General features: G+C 35.6%; 2 protein-coding genes and 1 long non-coding RNA gene across 4 annotated transcripts; all 3 read left to right on the top strand.

The window, feature by feature from the left end:
• Window positions 1-15,204: 15,204 nt before the first annotated feature.
• On the top strand, window positions 15,205-20,302 carry pde6d (phosphodiesterase 6D, cGMP-specific, rod, delta). 2 transcript variants are annotated; one of them, XM_027147388.2, is made up of 6 exons: window positions 15,205-15,346; window positions 15,502-15,559; window positions 18,457-18,545; window positions 18,740-18,865; window positions 19,219-19,324; window positions 19,451-20,302. In XM_027147388.2, the coding sequence occupies exons 2-6, from the start codon at window positions 15,510-15,512 to the stop codon at window positions 19,530-19,532; spliced, it is 453 nt and encodes a 150-aa protein (XP_027003189.1). In that variant the 5' UTR covers window positions 15,205-15,346; window positions 15,502-15,509; the 3' UTR covers window positions 19,533-20,302. The 2 variants fall into 2 exon arrangements, with proteins under 2 accessions (XP_027003189.1, XP_027003191.1); XM_027147390.2 differs by lacking the exons at window positions 15,205-15,346; window positions 15,502-15,559 and adding an exon at window positions 15,658-15,715.
• Window positions 20,303-20,442: 140 nt separating this feature from the next.
• On the top strand, window positions 20,443-23,190 carry phb2b (prohibitin 2b; the record flags this gene model as incomplete). Its single annotated transcript, XM_047814312.1, has 5 exons — window positions 20,443-21,009; window positions 21,552-21,684; window positions 22,659-22,743; window positions 22,846-22,931; window positions 23,150-23,190. Coding segments are annotated over exons 1-5 (366 nt in total), but the record flags the coding sequence as incomplete, so codon positions are not given.
• A 682-nt stretch (window positions 23,191-23,872) lies between these two features.
• Window positions 23,873-26,923, top strand: LOC113643243. The gene is made up of 4 exons (XR_003440741.2): window positions 23,873-25,076; window positions 25,193-25,266; window positions 25,507-25,583; window positions 26,196-26,923. It is a non-coding gene; the product is annotated as an uncharacterized LOC113643243 (long non-coding RNA).
• Window positions 26,924-27,943: the final 1,020 nt, after the last annotated feature.

Genomic DNA, 27,943 nt, shown 5'->3' with positions numbered 1-27,943 from the left:
TGAAATTCTGCAGACTTAAAAGTGAATTGATTAAAATTTGGTTAAAACGATATCTTTTAAGTAAATCCTCACTTTTGTTGTAACCTATGTTATTGTAACTAACTGCAGATTTTATTGTAATTAAAGCAGTGCCCAAGGAAAGCAAAGTCCACTTTAAATAATTGAATCCTGAGACTGTTTGCAGAATTGTTACAAACTCAAGGGCAGAAAACAATTGGTTAATATTTGGAGCTCAATATGGAACATTTTGTGATAGATTCTATGCAATCTTTTTGTGCAGCTTAATTCAGTGGTTGATTGAATAACTCACTGTAGGCAAGTTTTTCTCCCTCAATGGTTTGTGTTTGAGTTACGTATTAAAATGTCCGGATTTAGGCCCGGATTCAAATACCAGCTTGGTTGTATTGTGTCACCAATAAATTTTCTATTTTTTATTTTTGAAGATCATCAGCCAAATGAGCAAATTATGTCTATTTTATACTATTCAAGATATTACAGTACTCTACTATAAATATGTTTACAAGTCAACTGTTGAGTATATGTATGCCATTTTCTGTACAGAAATGCAAAAAATAGTGCAATCGTTTCACTATCAGACATCTGTCAGACAACTATCAGTTCACAGGAAAAGTAGCCAAAAAAGTAACTCACTTGTTCAATGTCCATTTATAGCCATCTGGATGCGAGGGTTTAAATTAATCACAGATGAGACATAATCATACATTCATAAGACACCCTGAGAAACTGAAGATGATGAATAGAGCTAAACTGTTTTATTTTTTATTCTACTGAATCAGTATCTGAGGTTTCTCAGCAATTTTATTTGAATAAAGGTTGTGGGGATAAAATGGACATATCAAAATGGGAAGGAAGCTTTATCTCCAGTCCTCAGCTTTGTCAGTATCAGCTTTGTCTTCAGTATCTCCAGTCTTCCTTCATAGGTTCACTGAGAGAGAAATGCTAGAAGGTACAGAACAGAATCACTGTTTTATTTGTCTGTGCTTAGTAAGATAACACTGTAACTTGTATCTATGATGACATTTAGATCATTACTAATTTGCACTACATGTTTACATAAGTATGAGGGCGCTTCAGGAGGTAGCCACATCACAACCTGAGAGTCAAATAAAATTGCAATGGAAAACAAGACTATAAAATAAAATAGTAAATAATTTAACATTAATAGAGTAAAAGCTTACATCAAAATTTTGCCTAACAGTTTAAAAAACAGAAATTTACTTGCTGTTGTCTATACAAGCTGCTAAACTTCCAACAAAGAATCCTGCAAACCTATTGCCTCAGGCTTATCATCAAAAAATTTGCTTTGAATCCGGTAAAAAAACATAACATATTAGAAGAACTTTGTAGTAAAATTAATGTATAATTGTTTTATAAATTATTTAATTAAATGTCTTGTGTTAAAATGTGTCCTATTTAATTTTACGCAAGTTATCTGAATCAGCCATTTTTTGTTTTGTTATGCTTTGTAATTCATTTTAAATAGCAGGGCAGGACTTTCATTAATATCTGAGCCACATGGAATAGGGTTCCTCTTTAACCAAGCCAAAACTAATTTTATGCATCACTTGCAATTATATCATAAGTAATGGAATTACAGCATTTTCGCTCCATAGGAGTAAAGCAGAAACAAATAAAATATTCTGAGCATGTTGTGTGTTGTTTCAGTGGTTAATTAATTCATACTGGGATCAGAGCACTGCTTCCATTATATTACATAGAGCCTGTAAGGATTTACAGTAGATGTAGTAAGTGATTTAAAAACCTTTTTAAAAAGATATTATACATGAAACCATCAGGAGAATTATTAAATATTATGAAAAGCATATGGATATGTATTTAGAAGAAGATGCTTTTATTATTTCCTACATTACATTACAGCACAGTGGAGTTTTCTCTTTGCATATTAAAGCTTTAGAAGCTGGAGTCAGAGCGCAGTGTCAGCCATGGTACAGCGCCCCTGGAGCAGAGGGGGTTAAGGGCCTTGCTCAAGGGCCCAGAAGTGACAACTTGGCAGTGCTAGGGCATGAACCCTGAGCTTTAACCACTTGAGACTCCACCATAATTTGCTTATTTATTAATCAACATATTTCTTAGAGTCTTTCACTATTTATCACAGGAAATTGGATTATTGGAGTTATGAGCTTTTTCTTGCTACATGCATTAAACCAAATCAAATAGACATGATATGTACTGTATGTATATGATACGATGATATTATAGTTGCATATAAATATGAATAATTGGAAATGGCAATGTCTAATTTCATATGTGACAAATAAGTTACTTACATACTCACACAGACGTATTATAGAAAGAGGTGTGAAAACACTCCACTACCAATGAGATGATAAACTTAGCCAGGCTCTTCTATTAGAGGAAAACATTACAGGCTTGCTGAAATAAGGCAGTTTAAATATATAATAAATTAACACTTATTTCAGGTGCAATGCTCCTCAGTCAAAATTAGTTGGTTAGCAAGGCAAAGATAAATCAGAGTGTGCCTTAATTCTGTAAAAAGCTATGGTCCTGCAAATGAGAAATGAAAATAAGCTTTCTAGCACTAAAAATGTTCCACATGGTCACAGAAGAGTTGAAGACTTAACCAAAGGCAACAACAGTGCTGCTTTTTTCTGATAATGTGGATTTTGTACACTCTTGCCTACAGCGCATCTGTTATACAGGATGTCTTCCAAGAGTTTTTTAAAAAACATATTTTGTAACAGTTGTGATGGCAGAAAGTAAATCCAGCATTGAGACATTTTGCCATGCATGTTTAAAGCATTTCCTCTAAACACCATGTCCCTCACAATGGATCTGTACAAACTATAACATGTTCATATGAATTTCATTTTAGCTTTCCATCAATCTCTGTAGCTAAACTGTGAGCACTTCTAAACTCTGGAGAGTTTATCATATTATATGTTAAATCTGAATCCTACTTCACACAGATTTATATAAAACCTAACCAGATTTACATAAAACCTAACCAAACATGCAACCTGACATAATGATATTCTTCGTCTGGGTATTAAAATGGCTGAAATAATCCAATTTCTAAAACAAATCCAATTAAACATCCTGACATAGTTTAAAAGTATGTGTGTTCTGTTTTATTTAAACATTTCTGCAAAAAATGATATTAATTTCTATCATAAATAAACATTCATCATATGTTAAAAATGTTCTTACGGTACTTACTGAAAGCAGTTGCATCAATAACACAAAATGCACAGAGGCTTTGGTGTCACAACAACTTGAAAAGTGAAAAGAAATGTTCATGATGGTGATACATGAAATTACTGAGGAGATTACTGATGCTTTCTTAAAACTAAATGCACTCAAAACTAAGGAAATGATTATTGATTTTAGTACTCAGAGGGAACCTACTCAACTCCAACAAACTAGTATAAATGGAGTGAGTATTGAGAGTGTGGAACAGTATAAATACTTGGGTACTATTTTGGACAACAAATTGTCCTTTTTTCCAAACACTGAAGTGTTGTATAAGAGGGGGCAGCAAAGATTGTATTGTCTGCGCTAATTAAGGTCATTTAATGTGGGCAAAACACTGATGAGTATGTTTTACAGATCCTATGTTGAGTCATTACTGTCCTTTTCACTTGTGTGTTGGTTTAATTCTCTAAATGTGAAAAATAAGAGTTTAGAGGGAATTGAGAATCAGGGAAGTAAAATAACAGGGTGGAAGCAGATGTCTATGGCCCAGTTATACTGCAGAGGGGTTTTGGTGAAAGACCAGAGTATACAGTAACAGATGATTCCCATCCTATGTATAATGAGTTTGACCTCCTTTCCTCAGTATTAGGTACAGGATCATTATTAGTAAAACAAATAGGTTAAATCATTAATTTGTCCCATCAGCTGTTATTTTAAATACAAGATAAAGTTTTTAATTCCTTTGTAAATTGTGCGAATGTATTGTTTCTTTATGTACTGTTTTTTTTTTTTTGTGATATGCTTGTATGCTGCAACAAAATTGCCTGGAAATGAAATAAAGTTGAACTTGAACTTGAGGATGGTGAAAATTGGAAATCGTATAAACCATGATGATGGCTTTGTTACGATGGCTAAAAATTACAGTTGCTATGATAGTGTTAGGACTGCGATTGCCATGAACAGTTTTGCTCTCAAGTCTAAAATCAGCGAACAGTTTATAACTTACACAAAATAGACTTCTTCTTGAAACTAGAATTTCCTGTTACACAGTTATAGGTGAACTTGCTTTATAATCACACTTTTTGGTGTCACCCAGGTGAGGATGAGTTCCCTTTGTAAGTCTGGTTTCTCTCAATGTTTCTTCCTCATATCAGCTCAGGGAGTTCTACTTACCTCCTTCATCTCCGTTTAAAATTTCATAAATGTAACATTTATATCCAGAATTTTCATTGTTCATTGTTAAACAGTCTATACAAATTAAATTCTATTCAATTTCACTTAAATAGAGCATTTAATAGACTGAAAGCAGCTGCATAAAAATCTGAAAAATTTTAAATAAAAATTACAAAGTTGAAGATTAAAATGTGACTGACACGAGGGTAGCAATGAAAATACTCCCTGACATGATATGAGGAAGAAACCTTGAGAGGAACCAGACCTCATTTGGATGATACCAGAGAGAGTGATTATAAATTATGTCCTGTCTACAACAGTATATAGTCAAGTGGAGTTGTGTAACCAGCGGCTTTTGAGCAACAAATCAAATGGATTAACATTGAATTATATTTTATGAGCTGTATATTCAGATATTTTTGTTTTATTTGAGCTTAAATTGGAAGTTAAGGCTAAATTAAGTTTTTTAATGGAATTCTGACTAAAAGTTTCTCACCGATATCAGATAAAAACATTTCCTATTAATAGACTTAGACATACTGTTTTAGCTGTGGATTATTTTCCTTACATTCATAAAAATATGGTGATTACTGTAACATCTGAACATTTCACTATGGCTCTTCTGTGACATTTATTTTTTGCTCCTTAGAGTTGGGGAGAGACAGTTGTGCACTCCTGGCACACCCTCAACTCTCCCTCTTCACTTTTTTGAGCGTTTGCACACACTCTATTTAACGCTTATCTACTCAATCCAATTTATTTTCCTTCTCTTGTGCACAGGACTCAGAAGTCATGTTCAGGCTAATGTTAAACATACCTCTGATATAGCACTAGTGACCTGTTCAGGATAAAAACATGCAAGGCCATCATTATATTACATGTGACCCCCACACACAAACACACACAGTGAACTGATGAAGATGTCCAAAGCTGTGGCTGTAATTCACACTGGCACTGTGCATCTGTTGCTGTTATGTCCTGCCAGGAGCAAAGACAGGAACAGCAGGCGATCGGACATAAAACATTTCCAAAACACAGCAGACAGTAAATGGATTGTACTGCATGAGGCATCTTCAATGCGTCACTTAACATGTTTTGCTTATGGTTCCCATTCTGTCAATCTGGAATGGAGAATGTAAAATGATGTGTGAAGACACACATATTGAATTATATATGTTAATTTAATTATATATGTTTTTAAGTACATACACATTTACACTTTACACTACATACACTTTATACACAAAATAACTTGGTAAAGTACATTCATGCACATCTGATAAATGAAACCCATGGTCTGATTTAAGTGAAGTGTTCCTTTTAAGATGTCCAGTTCACTATACAATATATCGCTATACTGCTTTCAGAATTCAGCACACACCTATACTCTTTTTTCTTATCCCATCAACCATCTTGCTTTTTGATGGATCTAAAAACTTCACTTGACAGGGAGTGTGATGTCCAATAAGCCTTTTCATCATAAGCAGAATTGTGTCCATCAAATTTTATGATGATGCAACTGAGGGAAACAAATGAGAAAATGCCCTATATGATGCGTCATATCTTGACACTGAGGATATGAAATTTTGATGGATGTGCAAGTTAAAGAAAAAAATAAGGATTGATCAAATAATGTAAATAATACAAAGGAGAACTAAGATTTATGTTGTAAAAAAAAAAAAAAGGCTGTAGATTTTGTTCAGAGCATTAGCTATGCTTCACAGAGGACACTGTGTCCTATTCACCTGCATATTGAACTCAGGAGCATGTGAAGGATAGGACCCTCCATTACCTGCCTCTCTTTTAGAGCTATTTTTAGATTAGTTTTCTTTTAGTTTTGCTTTTAGAACCATTATTGCATTTTTTACTATTATTGAAAAACAACAAACTGAATTATCATCAGAAGAGTGAGCTTGCCAACTAAAAAGGATCCGGATTCATGCTACTGTATAATAATCTGAGAAAAACAACATACATGTACACAGGATGCACAATTTGATCAATGTAAAGAAACTTTTTTGAGAAAAAAGTGTAGAATATTTGGTAGAAAAATATTATAAATGTATAGTCTGGAAATTCATGCAGAGACTTAAATGAGACTCCTACTTGATCATAAATGTCACAGAGAATTTACACATGGCAAAAAGAAATAAGGAAATGAGATTTGTAGGATCACAGCTACCATAATGGAATTTACAGAGCTGCTGTTAAAAAAAAAAGGATATAATTATAAAACTCAGTCAGGCAGGGATTTGCATGGGCAAAAATGACAAAAATAGTTCTTTGGAAAAAATCAACATGCCTGTTTCACGGATAGAAGCGTTTGTTTCTTGTTAGCAACAAATAACTATAAAATGGTGATATAATTTAAGAGTATATATAAGATACATAAGATATTTACATGTTTCCCAAAAGATAAAATAATAATTTCTCCTATCATCCTGCTCAAAAGTTTACACCCCCTGTCTTAATGTAGTGTGTTGCCATCTTGAGAATCAATGAATGGTTTTACCTTTTATAATAGCTGTGAATGAGACTCTCGGTTGTCCTAAATCTGAAAAGATGGGATCACAAAATCATATAGCTGTTGTTGGAAAGAAACATGCATAAGATGCTTGGAAAAAAGGACTGTTAAGAATTGAGAGTATGTAAATGTTGTATAATGGGACAAAACATAAACGTCTGTTACGTGAAATACATTATTCTGTACAGAACTAAATAAAAAAACCCACAATTTTTATGATACCTTTTATTGAAGAAAAAAAAAGTTTCATATTTTGCAGATTCTGCTGGGCATATGTAAACTTATGACCTCAGCTGTATATGTTTCCAGTTTATTAGGTAGCCTTGGTTATATTTTTATGCATGAAAAATTAGAATCCTGTTTACCCTGAGCAACGAGAAGGCCTCAAGCCATAACTGAGAATAAATTCATGATGGCAAAGAAGAAAACAAAAATGTTGCTAATAGAAAAATAATCAATTTTAAAAATAGCCATCTTAAGTCTGAAAAACTGTGAACATAAATCGGATGTAAATAAACACAATTTCAACCCCTTTTAGTTTAATAATGTTTTTAATGTGTTTTGCAAGCTGTTAAACTCCATCACAGACATCCATTCTGTCTTTTTTAGGCTATAGCTGTAGTTAGCGTTCCTCGTCTTTGCTGCTCGATAACTCCAGGTAACGAGCTGCTTAATAGAGCCGTCACAGTCTGCTTATCTTCCAGCTGCAACACCCTGTTTTAATGAGCTTTACTTAATTTCCCCATTTTTTTTACTCCCACTCTTGTTTAGGGCCATGGCATTTTCTTTATGTCTCTTTGTTGCTCGCTCGCTCTCTCTCTCTCTCTCTCTCTCTCTCTCTCTCTCTCTCTCTCTCTCTCTCTCTCTCTCTCTCTCACACACACACACACACACACACACACACACACACACACACACACACACACACACACACACACACACACACACACACACACACAGAGTACATTACCTGTGCAGCTCCATTTCCGAATAACATTAGAGCCAATTTTTGAATCCTCTCTGCTAGGTACAGAGAGATTTCAGCGATAAAGTAATATTTAGGTAATTATGTCTCTGTAAAAGTGTCACAAATAGATACCTGAAATTGTGTGCAGAAACTTTTGCAGACTTGGTATAAACTAGGTAGCCTGAAATGCACATTTAAATTTTAATAGGGGCCACAGAGTGATGTGAGTGCAGAAAGCATAGCTTATGAGAAACATCAGTAGTTAAATATCCCTGACCCTACCCTAAATATGAAAATAGATATACACGAGGAAGTGATGAAGAAATTTTAAAAACTATTATTGGCTCTGCCCTGCGATGGGTTGGCACTCCGTCCAGGGTGTATCCTGCCTTGATGCCAGATGACGCCTGAGATAGGCACAGGCTCCCTGTGACCCGAGAAGTTCGGATAAGCGGTAGAAAATGAATGAATGAATGAATGAATGAATGAATGAATGAATGTTAAAGCCCAAGCTCTTTTTACATTTTCTGAAACTGTAGCCTGAAGCAAACCACTTGTTTACTGATTCTTTTTTGTATGTGTACATACAGAATATAGAGAGGGCATGATAGCTTTGTAAGTAGTGATTGAATGTGTGTGTGACTGTGCCCTGTGACCAGGTGGCCCTTCATCTCTTGTTCCCTAAGTCCTCTGGGATAGGCTCTAGGTTCCATGTGACAGGATACCTGGTACAGAATATGAATGGATGGATGGATGGATGGATGGATGGATGGATGGATGGATGGATGGATGGATGGATGGATGGATGGATGGATGGATGGATGGTATAGATGAAGTATATAGTAATTCTAAAGAAATTTTCATTTCTCAAAGGCTAAACATCGTCTGTCCCTGAATTAGAATTTACAGAAAACGGCTGCCACCAATCTTTTACATTAAAGATGTTTCTACACAAGAGAATACTTTGCCTAATCTAATAAAAAAAGCTTCAGTATATTTATAACACTATGTCAGAAACGTCAGAGATATAACAAAATTATATTATATTTGTGAAAGGTATAATGCAGTGTTTTTTTGTAATGTCCTCTCTGGCAAATGTGGACACATAATGAAACAGGAAGCCAAGCTGCAGTTTGTCTAATAAAGAATGAAAGACATAAATAGATTGTAGATATTATAATGGCATTCTGTTCTCTAGTGTACAAAATACACTAAAACATACGGCTGCTATAATTATAGCATTTTTAAACTCGCTTGCTGTTTATTGTACATAACAATGAAAAAATAGCTGTGGAGAGAACACAGTAGGGGTTTATAGTAGGGGTTTATATTCATCTCTAAAAATTTTATCTGAGTCTCACATGAAAAGACTAAAAATACATGAAGTGATAAAAACAATCCTACATTGCATTTTAATTTTCTACTGTCACCAAGTTCTGAACCCTTAAACAAGGCCTTTGACAAGTGAGTAGCAAATATGTGTTCATTTGCAGATTTAGCATTTACGAAAATATTCCCTTTTACTAAAGAGATGTGCTGTTCATTTATTCATTCATTTAATTCATTATTATTATTATTATTATTATTATTATTATTATTATTATTATTATTATTATTATTAATAACAATAATAATAATAATAATAATAATAATAATAATAATAAAAAGAAGAAAACCATTTTGTCACAATTTGTCACATATACATTACAGTATAGTACAGCAAAGTTCATGCTTCACATTTCCCAGACTGTATTGAAGGTCAGTGCGAAGGGTCATGCATGATACAGTTCCACGATACGCTGAAGCGCAGTGGGTTAAGGGTCTTGCTCAAGGGCCTAACAATGACAGCTTGAAAGTACTGGGGCTTTCTGATCAGTTACCCAAAGCCCTAACCACTGAGCCACCTCTCACCACAAAACTGGCTGCACCAATCCAAGTACTGCATTACATTAGAAGTCAAAGCCCCAATCCATCAAACTGTTACAAATATCTATTTAATATATGGATACCGCACTTGATCTTGGCCAAAAAGCAATAAAATCTGGCACAAAAACAAATTTTGCATGATTTATGTTGCAAATGCAAATATGTTTCTGCAAGCCACAAAACGTATGTCAATTGAAATTGACATAATGAAAATTCTCTGTTAACTTCTAATATAAATGTAAAACAGAAAACAGAACTTTTTGTCTTCAACATTAACATTTTGTACCTTTTAAATATGTGAAAATAAATTCTAATAATGCTAATACAAAAGGAGATAGAAAATGACATAAAACATATGAATTATAAACCTACAATGCGTGGTTTGTGACTAATGTTATCAAGTGAATAGTAGAGGATTAAAAAAATAATCTCTATATTCAGGTTAAACATGATCTACAACTAGAACACTGACCAGCTCTTAGTCAAGGTTCATATGAGGATAGTGATGTATATATAAAATGATATATAATTGATATAAATCTAGTGCACTTTGAGATCTTAAGCACTTACATCCACCTCATGTTAAGGCTCTCAAAATATTACAAATGACTTTTCTCTAGTAATGTAATTCTAATGACATCAGGCTGATTTATTTGTATCTAAATGAAGCATGTTATCCAGAACAGCTGTGATGAGATAGATAAATGTTTGAAAGGGCTACAGCTCGCCCCGAGAAAGCTGGACAAATACATTCCAACTCATTAATCTTACCTATGTATTATGGCCATAACTCCAAGTTAATTATTTACAAATCCAAACATTTTTGTAGTCTCTATTTGCAAAGGTAGGTAAATAGACCATTTATATTTCTTGCCAATAAAAAATGCAGCTGCATGACTTGTTTTCAACCTGCCTAAGTTCTTACACACACCCCACTGCTGTGCTCTATCCACTGGCTTCTAGTAGTTGCACGCATCAGATCAAAACATTGATACTCGCCTACAAAGCTAAAAGTGGACCAGCTCCCTCTTACCTCAAAGCTCTTGTCACTCCTTGCACTGCACTACACTACATCCGATCTACCAGCACTGCTCAAATTGTCCTACCGTCTCTCAGGGTAAGAGGTAGGTATACAGCAAGACTCTTTTCTGTTCTGGCACCGAGATGGTGGAATGAACTTCCCTTAGATGTCCGAACAGCTGAGTCACTGGTTATCTTCAACGACAGGTGAAGACCTCCCTCTTCCTGAAACACTTAGACTAGCACTTTTTACCCCGTTTTATTTGTATATTTAAAAAAAAAAAAAGTCTGTAACCTAGTGAACCAGTGTTGATGTATTCACTGATAGAGACTTCAAAGCACTTTTGTACTTTGCTCTGATTAAGGGTGTCTGCCAAATGCTGTAAATGTAAATGTGAATGCAATAAGGTTTGCTAGTGGATTTTATACCTAGGAACAAAACATAGACAACACGGATTCCTTACCTTAGCTTAATTTTTAATTCAATTTGTGTTGCACCAATGATTTTCAACATGGCAAATGTTGTCAAACAGTTTCAAGTTTGATCATGATCTTGGGTTAGTGTGTGTGCAGAGTTACCTCTATCTCTGTAAAGGTTTCCTCTAGCTTTGTGTTGTTGTTGTTTTTTTGTTAAAATAAGCTTTGGATTAGGGAATAAACACCAAAAAAAAAGATTTTACAAGTAGTCTGCCTAGCAAATTTAAAATCAATTTAATTAAAGTGGCATTCCATTATAAGTGGCATGGACTTATAAATAAAAGAAATAATTTATACCTATAACCCATATTACAAAGCTGCTGAAAATGATCTTCACATTAAGCCACACCTCACCTGAGGATATATGTCACATAGTTTTCAAGATTCTTCTGTCCTATTCATCATAAACATCTCCTTCCTAGACCTCTAAACAGCACCTTTACTCAAATTCAGAATTGTCTGCTGTTGTCTGTTATCGAGTTCTGTGTTTACACACAACTGTTTTGTGTTCCCCTGATTAGTTCCTCTATATGTTTTAGCTGTACAGTATAATCACGAAGTGTTACTGTTGTTGTAGCTTTACTGGGGGTAGCTAACATGTGTTTGCTTTAGTCCTCATTTCATTAGTTGTAGATTTAATAAATCTTATGTGAACTGTCACCAAACTGACACAATATTACTTATGGCCAAGTCAGCTAACTTTTGCATAGCAACAAAAGCTAATCTTCAAAACAAGTCACTTTTTATCCTATTGAAAGTCAGTTGTGAATTATTATTCTTGATTCTTCTTGAAAAATAAATAAAGTGAGGAAGCCATACAAGTAAATCAACTTTTTAATCAGTGCTTACATTGTCAACAAATAGCAGGTGATAAAATAATGTTCATTTGTAAAATGTAAAACAGAAAACAGAACTTTTTGTCTTCAACATTAACATAATGTATTTGTTGAAAGAAAAATATGTTCTATGTTTTACACACCTCAAATTAAAACACATGGCTAGATGAAGTAAGCATGATTAATTTTTTTTTTTCCAAAAAGACCCTAGTTTCAAATCAAATAACAAAATATTACACTACAGCTATTACTTTACTTCCAAACTGTCAAAGCTTCACAGTATTCATCATACTTCACTTAGCCCTGTGCACCATACAGCTGTCACCATATGCTTCTTTTTTCCTGAACATAAAACACAAAATCCAACCTCAGTGTCTGACCAGGCTTGTTTTTGCTAAATTATATTTTTCAGACAACTCATTATGAATATAATAACTGTGTGAACATGGCAGTGATCCTGTCAGTGAACTCATGCCACACCTTGAAAATGAAAAGGCTTGATGCTAAAAGAATACAGCAGGCTTCCTTCTCTTATAACCTAGCACCCTTCTGTGGACATTTTCTGTAATCACAGCTCACTTCTAAATTATTTAAGGGAATTTATATCTGCAGTAAAATACAATTGTTAAACCAGTATAACACATTTCTGTTTTACAGTTTAATATATTCTAGCCCAACTGGGATTCTTGGACAATATATACCATATCGAAGCAGTGCTTACTGAAACACTGCTGGAATAATACAGTAAAACAGTATCATTGCTGTAAATCTATATGTCAAAAGCATTTACCTCAAGCATGAAGTAATTTATACTGATGCACGTGTCCCTTAGTGACACTTGTTTTCGGATTGCGTAGAAAACCCTTCCAGAATCCCACTAAGAATTGTGTCCTAGGTTGCACGGGTTAGTTTTGAAAACACAAGATCAACTATCAGAGTTGGTCTTACCTTGAACCCAGGTGTCCTTCGAAGTCCCTCGACCCTCTTCAAATTCTTCTACCTAAACTATTGTTTGAATCTTTAGATGAAGGAGTCAGACTTGGAACTTCTTGTCTTTTCAGGGTCCTCACAATGAGAGGCCTTGTTTTTTTTTAAAGCAATGTAATATAGATAAATGTGTGTATTATATGTAAAGTAAAATAAAATATAATTACAAAGAAAAATCTCCTTCAAATAATCAAACAGTATTAGAATATGTAAAAGTAATTAGAATGCAAAGACAGTAACAAATAAAGAAACATTCTCCAAGTGTAGGCCTGCGTTTGTTTTCTGATATACACAGAGTATAACACACACTGAGCCTGCCTACAATAGAATGCACACTGTGTATATTTCAAGATAGGTTTTTATACACTTTTACTACAACATCAGTTGTTGTTCAACATTGCACATAGGTCGCAGCAACTCTTGCTGTTGCCAACATTTCTTTCTGTCAGCCATACTCGCTATACATCAGAGTCTCTTCCGATTTAACACTCGAAATACTTAAATGACCATCTATTTTTATATATCCGACACAGTTAAATTTCTTGCTGCTAAGCTGTGGTTACATGTCTCTGCTAAACAAGCAATAGTCATATACATGTGGTTAAACCTGTGGTTAAGATATCGAGGTCGCAGTGTTCAAGATAAACATAAGCTCATGTAAGTCAAGGCTCGCTGCAACTTAATCCTACATATATTCTGAAAGGTTATATCAGGTTATACAAAGTTACATAAAAGTAATAAAAGAAAGCACTTCAGAGTTCTCTTGAACTTCTGAAAAATAAAACTTAACGAAGTATGATCTTCTTCGTCAGCCTCTCCATGCCTTTTCCTACTGTCTAGGTACAGTGTCTGATCCGTGATGTCTACATTTGTCAGGAACATTTTATTTTATATTCATATTTAAATTCCTCACCCTCTCCACTAGGGCTTCTATCTTAATCAGGTTTTCATCTATTTTCCTAATCCTCTGCAACTTCATTCCACATCTCATTCTTTCTCCAATTCCCTTCAACATGCAGCAAAGAAACCTCATCTGTCTATGTTTTACTTTTTTTATATCCTATTTCTATTTCATCCTTTTATTATTTTTTTTATTATCCTGCAACAAACCTAGGTATTTTTTTATTTATTTTTATATGTAGTGTTTCAAAAGCAGTCTTCTATGTTGTGTACTGCAACTGTTCATCGTAGCAGGTTCTTACTGTATAATGCAGTATTCTCTCTTAGACATTTTTTGAGTTTAAGTCTTAAGTCTCAGGTCTAAATAAATGTTTGTGATCTTTGAACCATGTCAGACATTTAAGACATTTGGATGCAAAGATAAGACATACAGAATAAGAGAGAGAGAGAGAGAGAGAGAGAGAGAGAGAGAGAGAGAGAGAGAGAGAGAGAGAGAGAGAGAGAGAGAGAGAGAGAGAGAGAAACCAACAAAACGTTAAACACAACAAATTGAAACATAATGGCTAATTTTGTGTATTTAAATCCCCATATTATATTTTATTTTGAAAATAACATTTAGGCTTTTAAGAGCACAGATTTAATTCATCATGTTAGTGCTTGGGTTTTTTATTTTTTATCAATACAGACACAAATAATGCACAGATATTATTTGGTTTATTTTTTGTGAGATGGTAGTGTGTGTGTGGGGGGGGCATGGTATAAGAGTGTTAGGTGCAACTTTGTTAGGGTTTTAAAACACAGTCTACTATTATAATAACTTTTGTATGACACATGTCTATATTATTAGTAAACCGTACATGTGTACAATTAGACACTATAGCTCGTTTCTTTGCATTCACAAATCACAACACAGTGATGACAACACACTTCTTAGCTAAAACACAAAACGACTCATATTTGCATACAGGAACTACATGCTGTATACAGGTAAGTATGACTAAACATGTCAGAATTTCAGGGCCTATGTGGATATCCTAATTGGTCACTGTCCTGAAGAACATATCTGATCCAGACATTGATGTATTTTGTTGTGTTGGGAGCAGATAAAAGATGCGCACATTTAAACGAGAAAATAAAATTCTGTTTGTCCTACACGAGGTACCGTAGTTTGCATCTGATGCACCTTTCAGTTGCCACCGGTGACGCGTCCCTTGTCAATAAAACCCCGCCCCTAATCCAGCCTTTTCACTGTTATTGGACAATTATTTATACACGCCTTCATAAATTTGCAGAACCGTTGGCTGATTTGGTTGTCAATCTCAAACAGAGGCTCTATTTACAGTAGGTTGAGAAGAACGATCAAGTATATCTCAGTTCAGATTAACTCAGCGCTGTTGTTTAAAAAGTCATATATGCGACTGGGTAGAAATTATCATTTCTTAGGTTATTTTGCCATATTCTGACGAATAGGTGTTCGTTTTGTTTTTATCCATCAGAGGAAACCATGTCTTCGGACGAAGACCGAGCAAAGGAGATTCTGAAGGGCTTTAAATTGTATCCTTTAAACTTGTGGTACAGACGTCGGATAAATCCCAAACGTCCGTCTAGTGTCCTTTTTAAGGGCACTACATAGGGAGTGAAATAACGGTCATGTAGTGAACTACGTCAACAATAGGGCGCTGTTTGGGATGAAGCCTGCAACAGCTAACGGTAACAGCTAGCTAACGGTTTTAACGGCTTTTTTTTTAAATCTAGCGTTACTAAACTTTTTAAACTTAGTGTCTTATAAGTCTGTATATAGTTAGAATAGGAAGTCGAGTGGCTTTTAAATGTATTAATGTAGATGGTGTATTAATGAGCATGTTGTGTAGCTAGCTAACTCTAACGACGGGTTATAACTCATCCTGCATCATCATTAACGCTTTCTGATGTGACTTACGGTTATAGTTAAGGCTTATTTGCATTGAATTCGGATCGTTTTGCAACTAGAGGTGTAGTGTTAGCTCACCAGCTAAAGCTAACTGGTAAAGCTAAAGCTCCTTCTGGTAGCCTGATGTAATGCGACCCATCTCTAGATTCAGATCTTTGCAGCAGATATGATTTGTGTTTACAGATATTTAGCGACTAAGAAACTAGTATCGGTTAGATATTATGCTGAAGAAAAGGTTTCTACAGTTACTTCTTACTGTTGTGTTTATTTTTAGGTCTTTTAATTGCGTTACCTTTTAAAAGGTGCATAATAGTGTACAGATATTGCTTTACTCTTAAACTTATTCTGTACATTAGATCTTTTTTTAAAAGCACATAATACACATATTTGAACTTAAAATGTACATATTAGACGTAGAACAAAATTTCAGATCAGTCCCGTTCATGTTCGTAACTTAATATTGTTATTATCAAGAGTTTAATCATTAATTATTCAGCTGTTGTCTTCATACAGTATTTGAGAAACTGATTAACGTTAGTCATGTAGAGACATCTCTAACATGACAGTGTGTTATTGTGGAATAGTTTGCCCAATGTTCTCATTTGGTTATTTGGTTATGTGTGTGACCTTCCTCAGTAATTCACCCTGGTAATGCTTAAATCCTTCATTGCAAGGACAGGGATTTGTTGCCTTATGTTCCTTACTGGCTTGTGTGTTGTCTGAAGTCTTGTTATTCTGTTTTGAATAGCTTGACCTTTTTTGTTTGTTTGTTTTATTTTTAAATAAATTTATATTATATTGTAACTTTGGTTTCAGGCTAATGAATGTTTCTAAACATTTTAATTAGAAGGATGCATTGGTTCGTTATTTTTTCTTATTTTTTCTATCTTTTTAAATGTGACACCTTTTTATGAAATGCTCTAAAATATGTATTGTTGCCTCTGTAATAACATATTCATTGCATTGCATTACTGTGATACACAGATGCTTTCTAACTTTCAATAATCGATATAATTGTTGAACCTAGGCATCTTGTCATCGTTATTTTATTAGCAGTCCAGCAAAAGGCTTCTTGTTTGAAGGTTTGGAAAGGTATGAGGATGTTTGTTTGGTGTATTGTGTGATCGTAGTGTTGTGTAGATGTGATTCACCATCCGTGAGCCCCAGGAGTAAATGCGGTGTTTAAAGTAGGTCCCCTTAGAGAAGTCGCACCAAGACGTACATACTGATGGTAGAAGTATGCCTTGTACAGAACTTCCTGTGATTTTCTTTAGTTGTTTTTTTTTCAGCATTAATAACGGAACAAGAGTTTTCAATCATAAAAGCTATGTAAAGTGGTTGGGAAGAGATGTGACAATGGGCTTTGCCTATAAAGCCAAAATGAATTTCTAGCTTGCTTGACCTGATTTAGGACAGAACATCTGAAGGGACACAGTGTGTGTCCGTAAATAACCAGATAAAGTGTTCTCCTTTCTACATTTATGCTGACACCTCATTCGCTTCCAAGACTAACGTCAAACAATCGGAAATGCCAGCGATTTTTAAAACAGTAGGTCACATTTAAAAAATGTATGTGACTTCCATGAAAGCAGTGTCACCCAGGGACTAATTAGCTAGACTGTGTCATTGTTTGTAAGTAAAAGGCTCCCACCCCTGAGACGCTCTCTGTGCATCACTGCTGTATCTCGGCAGGTGTGATCCCACAGACACCTGTCACCACTAGTGCTAATCTCCAACGCTATGGCCCAGTCTGTTCTCAACAGTCATACGTTTAATCAGTTCTGCATTTTAACATCCTTATACTATTTTCTGATTCATCCATTTGCCTCAGGTTTTCAATAGCTGGGAGAATTTTGGGAAGTTCCTTCAAGCTATTAATATTACAGTACAACACTGCATTAATCCTTAAACACGTCTTGTGGATATTAAAAGCCAAGTAATTCGATTTATGTACAACAAATTTCTTAAATTCTTTAGATGCTTATTCATAATTTCTTTCCTTAAATCTGAATTTACATGAAATTGGATGCATTTGAATTATTTGTTATCTTAAAATGATTTGAAATGCATTTAAAGCCAGATAATAAGGGTTTGTACAGAGTATGTAAACCTTGTCCTCTATTTGTTAGCCATAGGTCCTTTGGTGGTTGGTTTCCAGGGCGGGTGTTTGTGTTGTGGTCTGGTGCTGACACTAAGGCCACAGCGACTGTGTGTCTCACAGCGAGGGCAGTGAGAGACACAAGTGGTCTGAAGTTGGAGAGGTCAGATGTCCCTGACTTAAAGCATGGTGGATTGTGACAAGCCATTGTTCTTTTGCCTTTTACTTCAGAAAGGTTTAATTAATGTAGGAGGTCCAGTTTTCTCCCACATGGTGATAATTTTAGGAATTACTAGACCCAATTTACAGTCCCATCAGTCATTTGTGATGTCACCTGTGTAACAGTATTTAATAATATAACATGATCTTTACCTGAATAAATATCAAGTTCTTTAGTGTTCTGCTGCCTTAACCTGTCTACAGAAACTGGATGAACCTGAGGGATGCAGAAACAGGGAAAGTTCTCTGGCAGGGAACTGAAGATCTCTCTGTACCTGGTGTAGAACATGAAGGTATGAAACCATCTAGGCTTTAGCCTGATACTAACACTTGCCATAAGCATTTACAGGTTTTCCAATATTACACTCAGTTGTCAATTGCTTTTGATTTAGTTTAGGTTAATGGGGGAAAATATTTAAAACTGCTATTCCCATATTTAATATATTTTAATTAAAAGGTTGTGCATCATCACTCTTTTCTCTTCTAGCTCGGGTGCCCAAAAAGATCCTAAAATGTAAATCTGTCTCCAGAGAGCTTAATTTCTCCTCATCAGAAAAGCTGGAAAAGTTTCGCCTGGAGCAGAAGGTTCTCTTCAAAGGCCAGTGTCTAGAAGGTCGGCATTTATTTGTTTTTATTTCTTCGTACTTTAACACTTCAGCTTTAAACCATTGTGCTTGCTCACACATGAAGAAAACTTTTATAACCACACATGAACTGTGTGCCATATGATATTAACATAAAATCCTGTTAAACTTTTGAAATCAAATTGGGACATTATTAGTTACAGCATTTTAATGTACAAATTGTTTACATCCAATGTGAAGGATTTTTCTTTTAATATGAATAAATTAGATTTAGTTGCTAATTAAGTTGCTTGTGTTGCTCTATGGATTAGTTTACATTACGTAATTGTATTGTTATGATTCTCTTTTGTCTTAACTTTAATATTTCTTGTTTTCTCCTCAGAGTGGTTCTTCGAGTTTGGCTTTGTGATCCCCAATTCTACAAACACATGGCAGTCATTGATAGAGGCCGCACCCGAGTCACAGATGATGCCTGCTAATGTGTTAACGTAAGACCATTTTCTTCATTCATTCATCTTCATTATGATGTTTAATAATACCTCTATCAGTTTTATTTAATTGACAATTTTATTTAGGTGCTTGTTTAACCCCCCCCCCCCCCCCCCTTTTTGCAGTGGAAATGTTGTCATAGAGACGAAATTCTACGACGACGAGCTTCACGTCAGCACATCACGAGTTCGGCTTTTCTACGTCTGAGATGTGAAGCCTCTTTTTTTTTTTTTTTTTTTTTTTTTTTTTTTTAAATTGTCATTCAGAAGGATGCACACATTACTGTCTTTTTTTTTTTTTTAATGGCCAGATGAAACTCTGCTTAATGAGTATTTCCATGGCACTATGACAACGGCACTAAAGGGAGCAAGTCAAGCAGACTAAAATTCAGGTTAAACAGTCACACCAGTTTAATGACAAAGACTTGGAAGCAGGGGCAGTGATGCTCATCTGAACCTCACCATGTAAATTGTTTTATTTGTACATTTATTTTCCCTATCTTATCTTTTGCTCCTTTTTTTTTTTTTTTTTTTTTTTAAATCCTGCATTGTATACTGCTTCCATGCATTATGTTTTTAAATATTTGCTGCCAGTTTCTGTGGTTGCTAATATATATTTTTTAACAAACTTGTAAGATAGGCAGTGTTTAAATACATGATGTAATTATGGGTTTATAAATTTGATATCCTTGAGTGATGCATTTTTCCTTGGACTCTGCTGTTTGTTTTCTTTTTCAATAGGTATATACCTATAAGACTATCAGTACCAGCTGTATTAGCTCTTCCATATGTGGGGGAATAAATCTGTGTAAAGACAAACCAGTGGTTTTGTTGACGCTACTCTGTGTAACCTGGCCTATTTGATTTCTTCTATTAAACCTTTCTTGCCCAGGATGCTCAAAGGTTATCCATAACAAATTTTCTCATCATTTGTCACCATGTCTGTTTGACCTTCTTTATTAAAAGCAATGAAATGTTCTTGTATATTTATGAATGTCTACATTGTGGATTGGACCATTGATTCGTATGACTGGAGGAAAATTACACTTTCAGCCAGTTTTAACTCTGTGGAAGAGTTTACTAGAAATGAACAGTTTACATATACATTAGAAATCAATATTAATTAACGATATTGCAAGGGTTTATTTTATTCCTCTTCAGTGAGGGCTTTGTGGTGGAGAGCCCATCATGGAAACACAGTGTGTGAAGCTGGGAATACAACCTCGATTCAATACCAGTTCATATCAGGATGCTACATGCATGTTTTCACCAAGGGGTAAGTTAGCATCGCCAGTCTATCTACTGTCATGTTTCTGTAAGGTGGGAGGAAAATACAGGACACAGAGGAACCCCACAAACACATGAGAACCTGCAAATCTCCATACAGTCAGTAAGTAAGCCAAGATAAGGATCAAACTGGAAACTGTGGTGCTTTTGGTGGTGACCTACTGAATCCAGCTCAACAAAGCTAGGCTGGATGGGCCAGTTTTTCAGCGTGTTACGAAGTTGAAAACACTTATCTCTATAAAGTTAAGCTTGTGGCCCACAGAACCTTGAATCTGATGTCAATTCGAGAAACTCAAGACAAGAAAACTACATATCCCAGAATCGTCCCTGGTGCGAAAGTTGATAGTCGCGACCTTGGGGAAAACTAGTGGTACAGCATGGTGAATAAAGAGCCTAATGTGAGTACATTACACTGTAAATTCCTCCCTCGTGGTTTAGTAGTGCTTTTGGCATTAAGTTCACATGAGCTGTGATTTAAAAACGTTAAGAAAACAATAGCATATGTAATAGCATACATATAATAGAACAACTTTAGCTAAAAGTTTTAAATGAATACTTTTTGTATTAATATATTAGTAATACCTTATGTGATGGGTATGAGCTCACACACATATAAAGGGGAGACAGTACAGTTTTCTGGAATCAAAGAGGCAACATATACAGGCACTCTCCACTTCTGTGATAGATTAGTTATTCAATTCAATTTTTTATGTTTTAGATAAGATAATCTTGACCAGTTTTAGATATTTTGTAAAAATATCCAAACACTAATGTGACTGTCAACCTTAACCTTGAGCATCTGTACTTATTTCAAACGGTTTTGTAGACTTTAAACCTGGAAGCAGTTCAGTACAGTATTCCCATCATTTATTCAATGTTCTTGAGCAAAGAGGTTTACATGGATCATGAAGATTAATAATTATCTTTTTGTATTCAATAGTTTTTTTCAGCATTTGGGGAATTTTGCTGGCCGGATGTCCTCTGGTCCTCATGGTGCAGGAGTTTGATTGAAATTACTAATTGGTTCTGGTGCACTTGCCTATGGAATCAAAGAGGCTACATACTGTATACAGGTACTCTCCACTTCTGTAAACTGTATGGGCAAAAGTTAGTGGATAGCTATCACATTTACTGTATATGTAAGCCTTCTGCTCACAAAGTTAGAAGCACACAATTGTAAAGAAAGTACATTCTTTTCATTGGAACTAAGGGAATCAAACATGTTCCAGTATGACAATGCCCCTGTGCACAAAGCAAGCCCTATGAAAATATGATTTAAAGTGTTAGTGGAAGAACTTGAGTGGCTCACTGAACATCTTCCTATGCTGGCCTACAAAGCCAAAAATGGACCAGCTCCCTCTTACCTCAAAGCCCTCATCATTCCTCGCACTGCACCCCGAAACCTCCGATCTACCAGCACTGCTCGACTGGTTTAACCATCTCTCAGGGTAAGAGGCAAGTATACTACAAGACTCTTCTCTTTTCTGGCACCAAAGTGGTGGAATGAACTTCCCCTAGAGGTCTGGACAGCTGAGTCACTGGCTATTTACAAGCGGCGCTTGAAGACCTACTTATTCAGGAAACACTTCAACTAGCACTTCTTTTCTTATCTTTTGCACTTAAAAAAAAAACAACCTTTTTCATTGTAACTTTGAACAAATGTTTTAAACTCATGGTATCTTAAGTGTGTAACCTAGTGAACCAGCTTTAATGTATTCAATGTTAGAGATTTAAGCACTTATGTACGTCGCTCTGGATAAGGGCGTCTGCGAAATGCTGTAAATGTAAATCTTCCAGCTGAACTGGATTACTTACTACACCCCACGTAGGGTTATGATGACAGAACATACAAAACACGCAAGTGAAGCCTTGACCTTGTCTGCCATGATCCAAAAAATGCACTGCACTTTTCTTTGGCAGAGTTTCATTATAGGTCAATGATTATTGAGTCTGTTGTATTATTGTCATCTTTGTGGATGTGTAAAGGGTGAAAACTATCTGAATGACCTACAGTACATAGTAACACTGTGCCATGTTTGTCCTGTAGTGGAGGGGGGTCAGCGTGCGATCATCTTCAGCAGAATCGGTGGAATGCAGATGCACACAGTCCTGTCTGAGGGGCTACACTTCAGGTATTTCTTATACAAAGTACAGTTTAATTCATTTTAATACTTTTGTTGATGGAAATGCATGTACCATCAGTACCACAATCACATTTTTCCCACTTTTTGTAGAATACCATGGTTTCAGTACCCCATTATTTATGATATCAGAGCAAAACCACAGAAATGTAAGATTTCCTCATTGACAGGAAGTAAAGGTATATATCATTCCAAATTTGTTATTTATCATTATTATTCTGGTACAGCAAATTAAATATCCAAACATCCAAAAAAATTAATAAATTAAAATAGTCTTCAATGGAGTATATGTAGTTAATTTGCAATAACCATGGACATGAATTTTGATTGATTAGTTATACAGATTATGCTTCATTCATTAATTTTCTACCGCTTATCCGAACTTCTCGGGTCACAGGGAGCCGAGAACTTCAGGATCTCAGGTGTCATTGGGCATCAAGGCAGGATACACCCTGGACGGAGTGCCAACCCATCGCAGGGCACACACACTCTCATTCACTCACACACTACGGACAATTTTCCAGAGATGCCAATCAACCTACCATGCATGTCTTTGGACCGGGGGGAGAAACCAGAGTACCCGGAGGAAACCCTCAAGGCACGGGGAGAACATGCAAACTCCACACACACACAAGGTGGAGGCGGGAATCGAACCCCCAACCCTATAGGTGTGAGGTGAACGTGCTAACCACTAAGCCACCATGCCCCCTTTATACAGATTAATTTTTTCAAAAAAATTTGGCATGAATCATGAATGCCAAATTTGAATGAAACATGAATGCTTAGTTTATTGTTCTTATTTGTAACTAAAAATCAAAAGGCATGCAAAGACACACATGCGTTTTAATAACTTTTTCATTCTGCTTGTTTTTTGTGTGTGATCATACTTTCAGATGGTGAACATTGCACTGCGTGTGTTGTCACGGCCTGTGGCATCCAACCTTTCCTACATGTACCAGTATTTGGGGAAAGACTATGATGAGTGTGCCCTTCCTTCCATAGTCAATGAAGTCCTGAAGAATGTTGTAGCCAAATTCAATGCCTCACAGCTTATAACACAAAAAGCAAAAAGCTCAGGTAAGACTGTTATTGACTGTTACGTACACACACACACACACACACACACACACACACACACACACACACACACACACACACACACACACACACACACACAGCTAATTTCCTGCAGTGGCAACTAGCGTATATCATAACTTGGTGCTTGATCATAGATGCTTTAGTTCAGATGTAACAAGATATATCAATATCTTTGGTAAGCAGTTTCCTACTCGAGTATTTGCCTACCGTCTCAGATATATTGTTGATTTGATTTAAGGCCATTTAGAGGTTACAGCTAATATCACACAAACAGATAAAAAAACAAACTGAACCATACAGGCTTTCCCGCTGACTGAGGACGTGGAAGTCTTTTAAAATGTACTTTCATAATTACTATGATTTACATCACTTACAGTGATTTTTCTTCTGACATGCTCACTAAAAAAACACACAAAGCAATCCAAGAATGATGCAGTCTCATTGGCTGATTAAGTTGCTCATGCCAGCTGCAGCCAGTATAGGGGCTTTCACATATATGTCACAAAATCATATTTTAATAATAATAATAATAATAATAATAATAATAATAATAATAAATTCATGTTTCAATAGTGTTATTGTATTGCTGTGTCTAGCACAAAGGTTATCCGCTTGAAACTTACTGATGTAGTGTTAATTTATAACTGCTCAGATCTGAGGGTTTTAATAATAATATGTGGCATTTTATTACAGATGCCACAGTGAGACAGTAACTTTATAAATTTATGTGAATACACTAAATACAATATATGAGTTAGCAATGATAATAATAATAATAATAATAAGAAGAAAAACAAGATATGACATTGCTTTCCCTCTCAGTTGTTTACTTCATCTATTCATTTAATGTAGATGATTCGGACTCCACCTGAAGTCTGATCTTTGTGTGGTCAGGTTTCATTGCTGATCCGTCAGGAGCTGGTTGAACGTGCTAAAAACTTCAACATCATTCTCAATGATGTGGCCCTCACAGAGCTGAGCTTCAGCAGAGAATACACAGCAGCTGTAGATGCCAAACATGAAAAAATCTATGCATAACTGCAGCTTTGTATCAGCACATTTAATAAGAGATGCAGTATAATAGCTTACATTTAGATTGAAGATTTAGATGGTGTCCTCTAGCCCAGCAGGAGTCACAGAGAGCTCATTTCTTTGTGGAAAAAGCTAAGCAGGATAAGAGGCAGAAGATCATCCAAGCTGAAGGAGAGGCCCAAGCAGCCAAAATGGTGGAAATGACTTCCTCTAGGCAAACTTAATACATTCTATATATGATACAAATATTTAGTAGATGTATATGTTTATGATATATGATATTTTCTTTTTTCTCTTCCTGTACCCAAAGTTAAGAGATTCACAAAGAATCCTGGATATCTCAAACTCAGGAGAATCTGAGCAGCACAGTCGGTCGCTAAAACGGTTCGTCAGTCCCAAATAATTTATTGAGACTCTTATCCATCCTGGTACAGTGCAAAGTTGATTTTATTTATTAGTTTATTTACTGTGAGGTGCATTTTTGGATGTTTTCTTCTGCATATCTTTTGGTTGTTTGACCATAGTTTAGTCATGGCTGGATGATGCACTGCTTTTTTGTTTGCAGCTGGGAACAGTACATGTTATAATATGCATTTCTTTAAGCTTTCCTCTCCTGTGTTTCAGATTGCATCCTCCCAGAACAGAATATATCTGAATGCAGACTCTCTAGTCCTGAATCTCAAGGATGAGTCATTTAATAAGTATGTCTTGGTTCCACTTCACATGTTTTCTGTCACCGTTTTACCAAAAGTGGCAGAATAATTTATAGCAGATGCCAAATTGATAGGTACCAAATCATGTGTTCAGCTGTTAAGCTGGTCAGACCAAACGCAAATGCATTCAGACACAAGTTCCATTTGTTTCCTGCCAACTTTATCGAAGCGAGCTTTGAACACAAACCTTGATCACTTGAATACATGGAGGTGAGACTATTGTCTCTGTAGACTATTGTTTCTGTTGTACTTTTCCACGCAGTTTTATTTTTTCAATTAATATTTACCTGAAAACGCTCTTTCCAAAAATGTTTTCATTTTATCTTATTAGCATAAAGGTATTTTATCCACTTAAAAATCTGCTACAGTTTTTGTGGTTAGTTTCAGTTTCTGTCTACCTGCTTGTACAATGTTGGCACATCTGATATTCAACTTTCTTGTACCAAGTATTTATTTTCCATTAGTGTTGATGTGCACACCCTTTGCGGATGCTTATTTAACAAAAAAAGGCAATCTTGTATTAGCATAATTTTATTTCAGTACACTACATTGAGGTTTTATTAAAATCGATTGTATTAATATTTCTGTTTTGTTTTGCAGATTGTCACTAAATAAAAACAAGCATGCTGCCAAGAGAACGGTTTCGTTCTGCCTCTGTGTGTTAGCGATCGCGGGATAAAAGCAGACCCAAATGCAGTTATAACAGAAAAGGGGTTTATTAGAGAAAAAATAACAAAGGGCAAGAAACACTATACTCAGTCTGGAAACACAAAACACAGGAACAACAAACAGACAGCCAACCAAAGACAAGGACTCAGCAAAAAACAGACACAAGACAACATGTATAAATAGGGGTGACAATAATTGAAACACAAGGAACAGGTGTGAAAGGGTGGGGATAACACGCGTGATACAAAAACAAACAGAAGCACATGGCACAGACCCAAAAGCAACAATGTCCCCCTAGAGTCCCTGACAGTGGTTCAAGTTTCTGTGGACTTTACTGAAATCCTTTACACACATCCTTGTCAGTACAGATACAAGAAGATTTGTTCAATGAAGTTCTCTCATGGTTATTCAGCTGTATATTGCAGTTACTGTATACTGTATGCAACAGAGAGATCTGTTATTCTGAATATCTGTAAATTTTAATTCTCCTCACCCCTCTATCCATTGGCTGGTTGTTGCCATCAGTGTATTATAGTAATGTTACTATGATCTAAATCCACCAATGTTCTGGAAAAAAAACAAAAAAACAATGTCTTTGCTGTATAAATGTGCGAATAAGATATGAACGGACAGCAAAATAAAACCTTTTGTGCTCAGAAGGTCATTGTGGATGCGTGCTTTTGTAAGTCTTTATCCAAAGATATAATGGTCAGTCAAATCAAAAAGCTGTGAAATGTCAGTGTATAAATTTGACTGACCCATTACTGTTCTGGATTTATGTAGCAGAAACATGCTGGTGACTATGCTTTATGAAAAGGACATTCCAATTTAAAAGCTGTAAAACAGTACAGGCATCCATCTATCTATTCATTTTCTGTACTGCTTATCCTACAAAAGTTGACAGGATTTATCTTAGTGCCCAAGGCAGAGGACACTCTGGGTGGTGTGTCAGTCAGTTGCAGGGCACAGTTGCACATTCACACACAACCATTCACACATTACAGACAATTTCGAGATGCCAATCGGCTTACATGTCAATAGACATATGGAGGAAACCGGAGTACCTGGTGGAAATTCCTGGAGCACAGGGAGAACATGCAATCTCTGCACACACACACACACACACACACACACACACACACACACACACACACACACACACACACACACACACACACACACAGGCAGAAATCTAACCCTCAACTAAGGAGGCAGTAAATGCAAAAACTGCTCTGCTATGTGCATGCCTCACTTGTAAGTCACTGAAGAAAGATGAAAGTTCCTATAATGTTAGATCCCTCTCAGTCTCACACATGCATCATTCCAGTCAGGGTTTGTTTTTGTTTATTGTTTTCCTTTGACAAGAGGACCACCTGCGCTGTACAGATGGATCTGGTTCAGTGCTCAACACACACCTGATTCATCTCCTTGCATCCCTGTCATCTATTTTTACATTTCTTTTCAGAATTAAAACTTGTGTCCACATCTATCTGTCTCGTAATGATGTAATATTTTTTAGGCATGATGCAACATCTTATTTGTCTGTGCATCTCTCGCTCAGTCTATTTTAACATGCCTTTTTATAACACTCTGAGCTAAGTGGATAAAGACGTTGCTGACTGACTGTTTAAGAGCTTATCGGCGGTCTCATTAAAGATCTACATTGTATTATAATCAGA

This window comes from Tachysurus fulvidraco, chromosome 5 (assembly GCF_022655615.1).
Source record: "Tachysurus fulvidraco isolate hzauxx_2018 chromosome 5, HZAU_PFXX_2.0, whole genome shotgun sequence".
Classification (NCBI taxonomy): domain Eukaryota; kingdom Metazoa; phylum Chordata; class Actinopteri; order Siluriformes; family Bagridae; genus Tachysurus; species Tachysurus fulvidraco.
The sequence above is the reverse complement of the archived record's forward strand: the minus strand, read 5'-3'. Positions and strand labels throughout refer to the sequence as shown.

Excerpts from the sequence above, each read along its gene's own strand:
- pde6d (XM_027147388.2), top strand. The coding sequence starts at position 15,510 with ATGTCTTCGGACGAAGACCGAGCAAAGGAGATTCTGAAGGGCTTTAAA. Across the intron at positions 18,866-19,218 it reads CAAAGGCCAGTGTCTAGAAG|AGTGGTTCTTCGAGTTTGGC; the intron begins GTCGGCATTTAT and ends TTTTCTCCTCAG. Across the intron at positions 19,325-19,450 it reads ATGCCTGCTAATGTGTTAAC|TGGAAATGTTGTCATAGAGA; the intron begins GTAAGACCATTT and ends CCCTTTTTGCAG.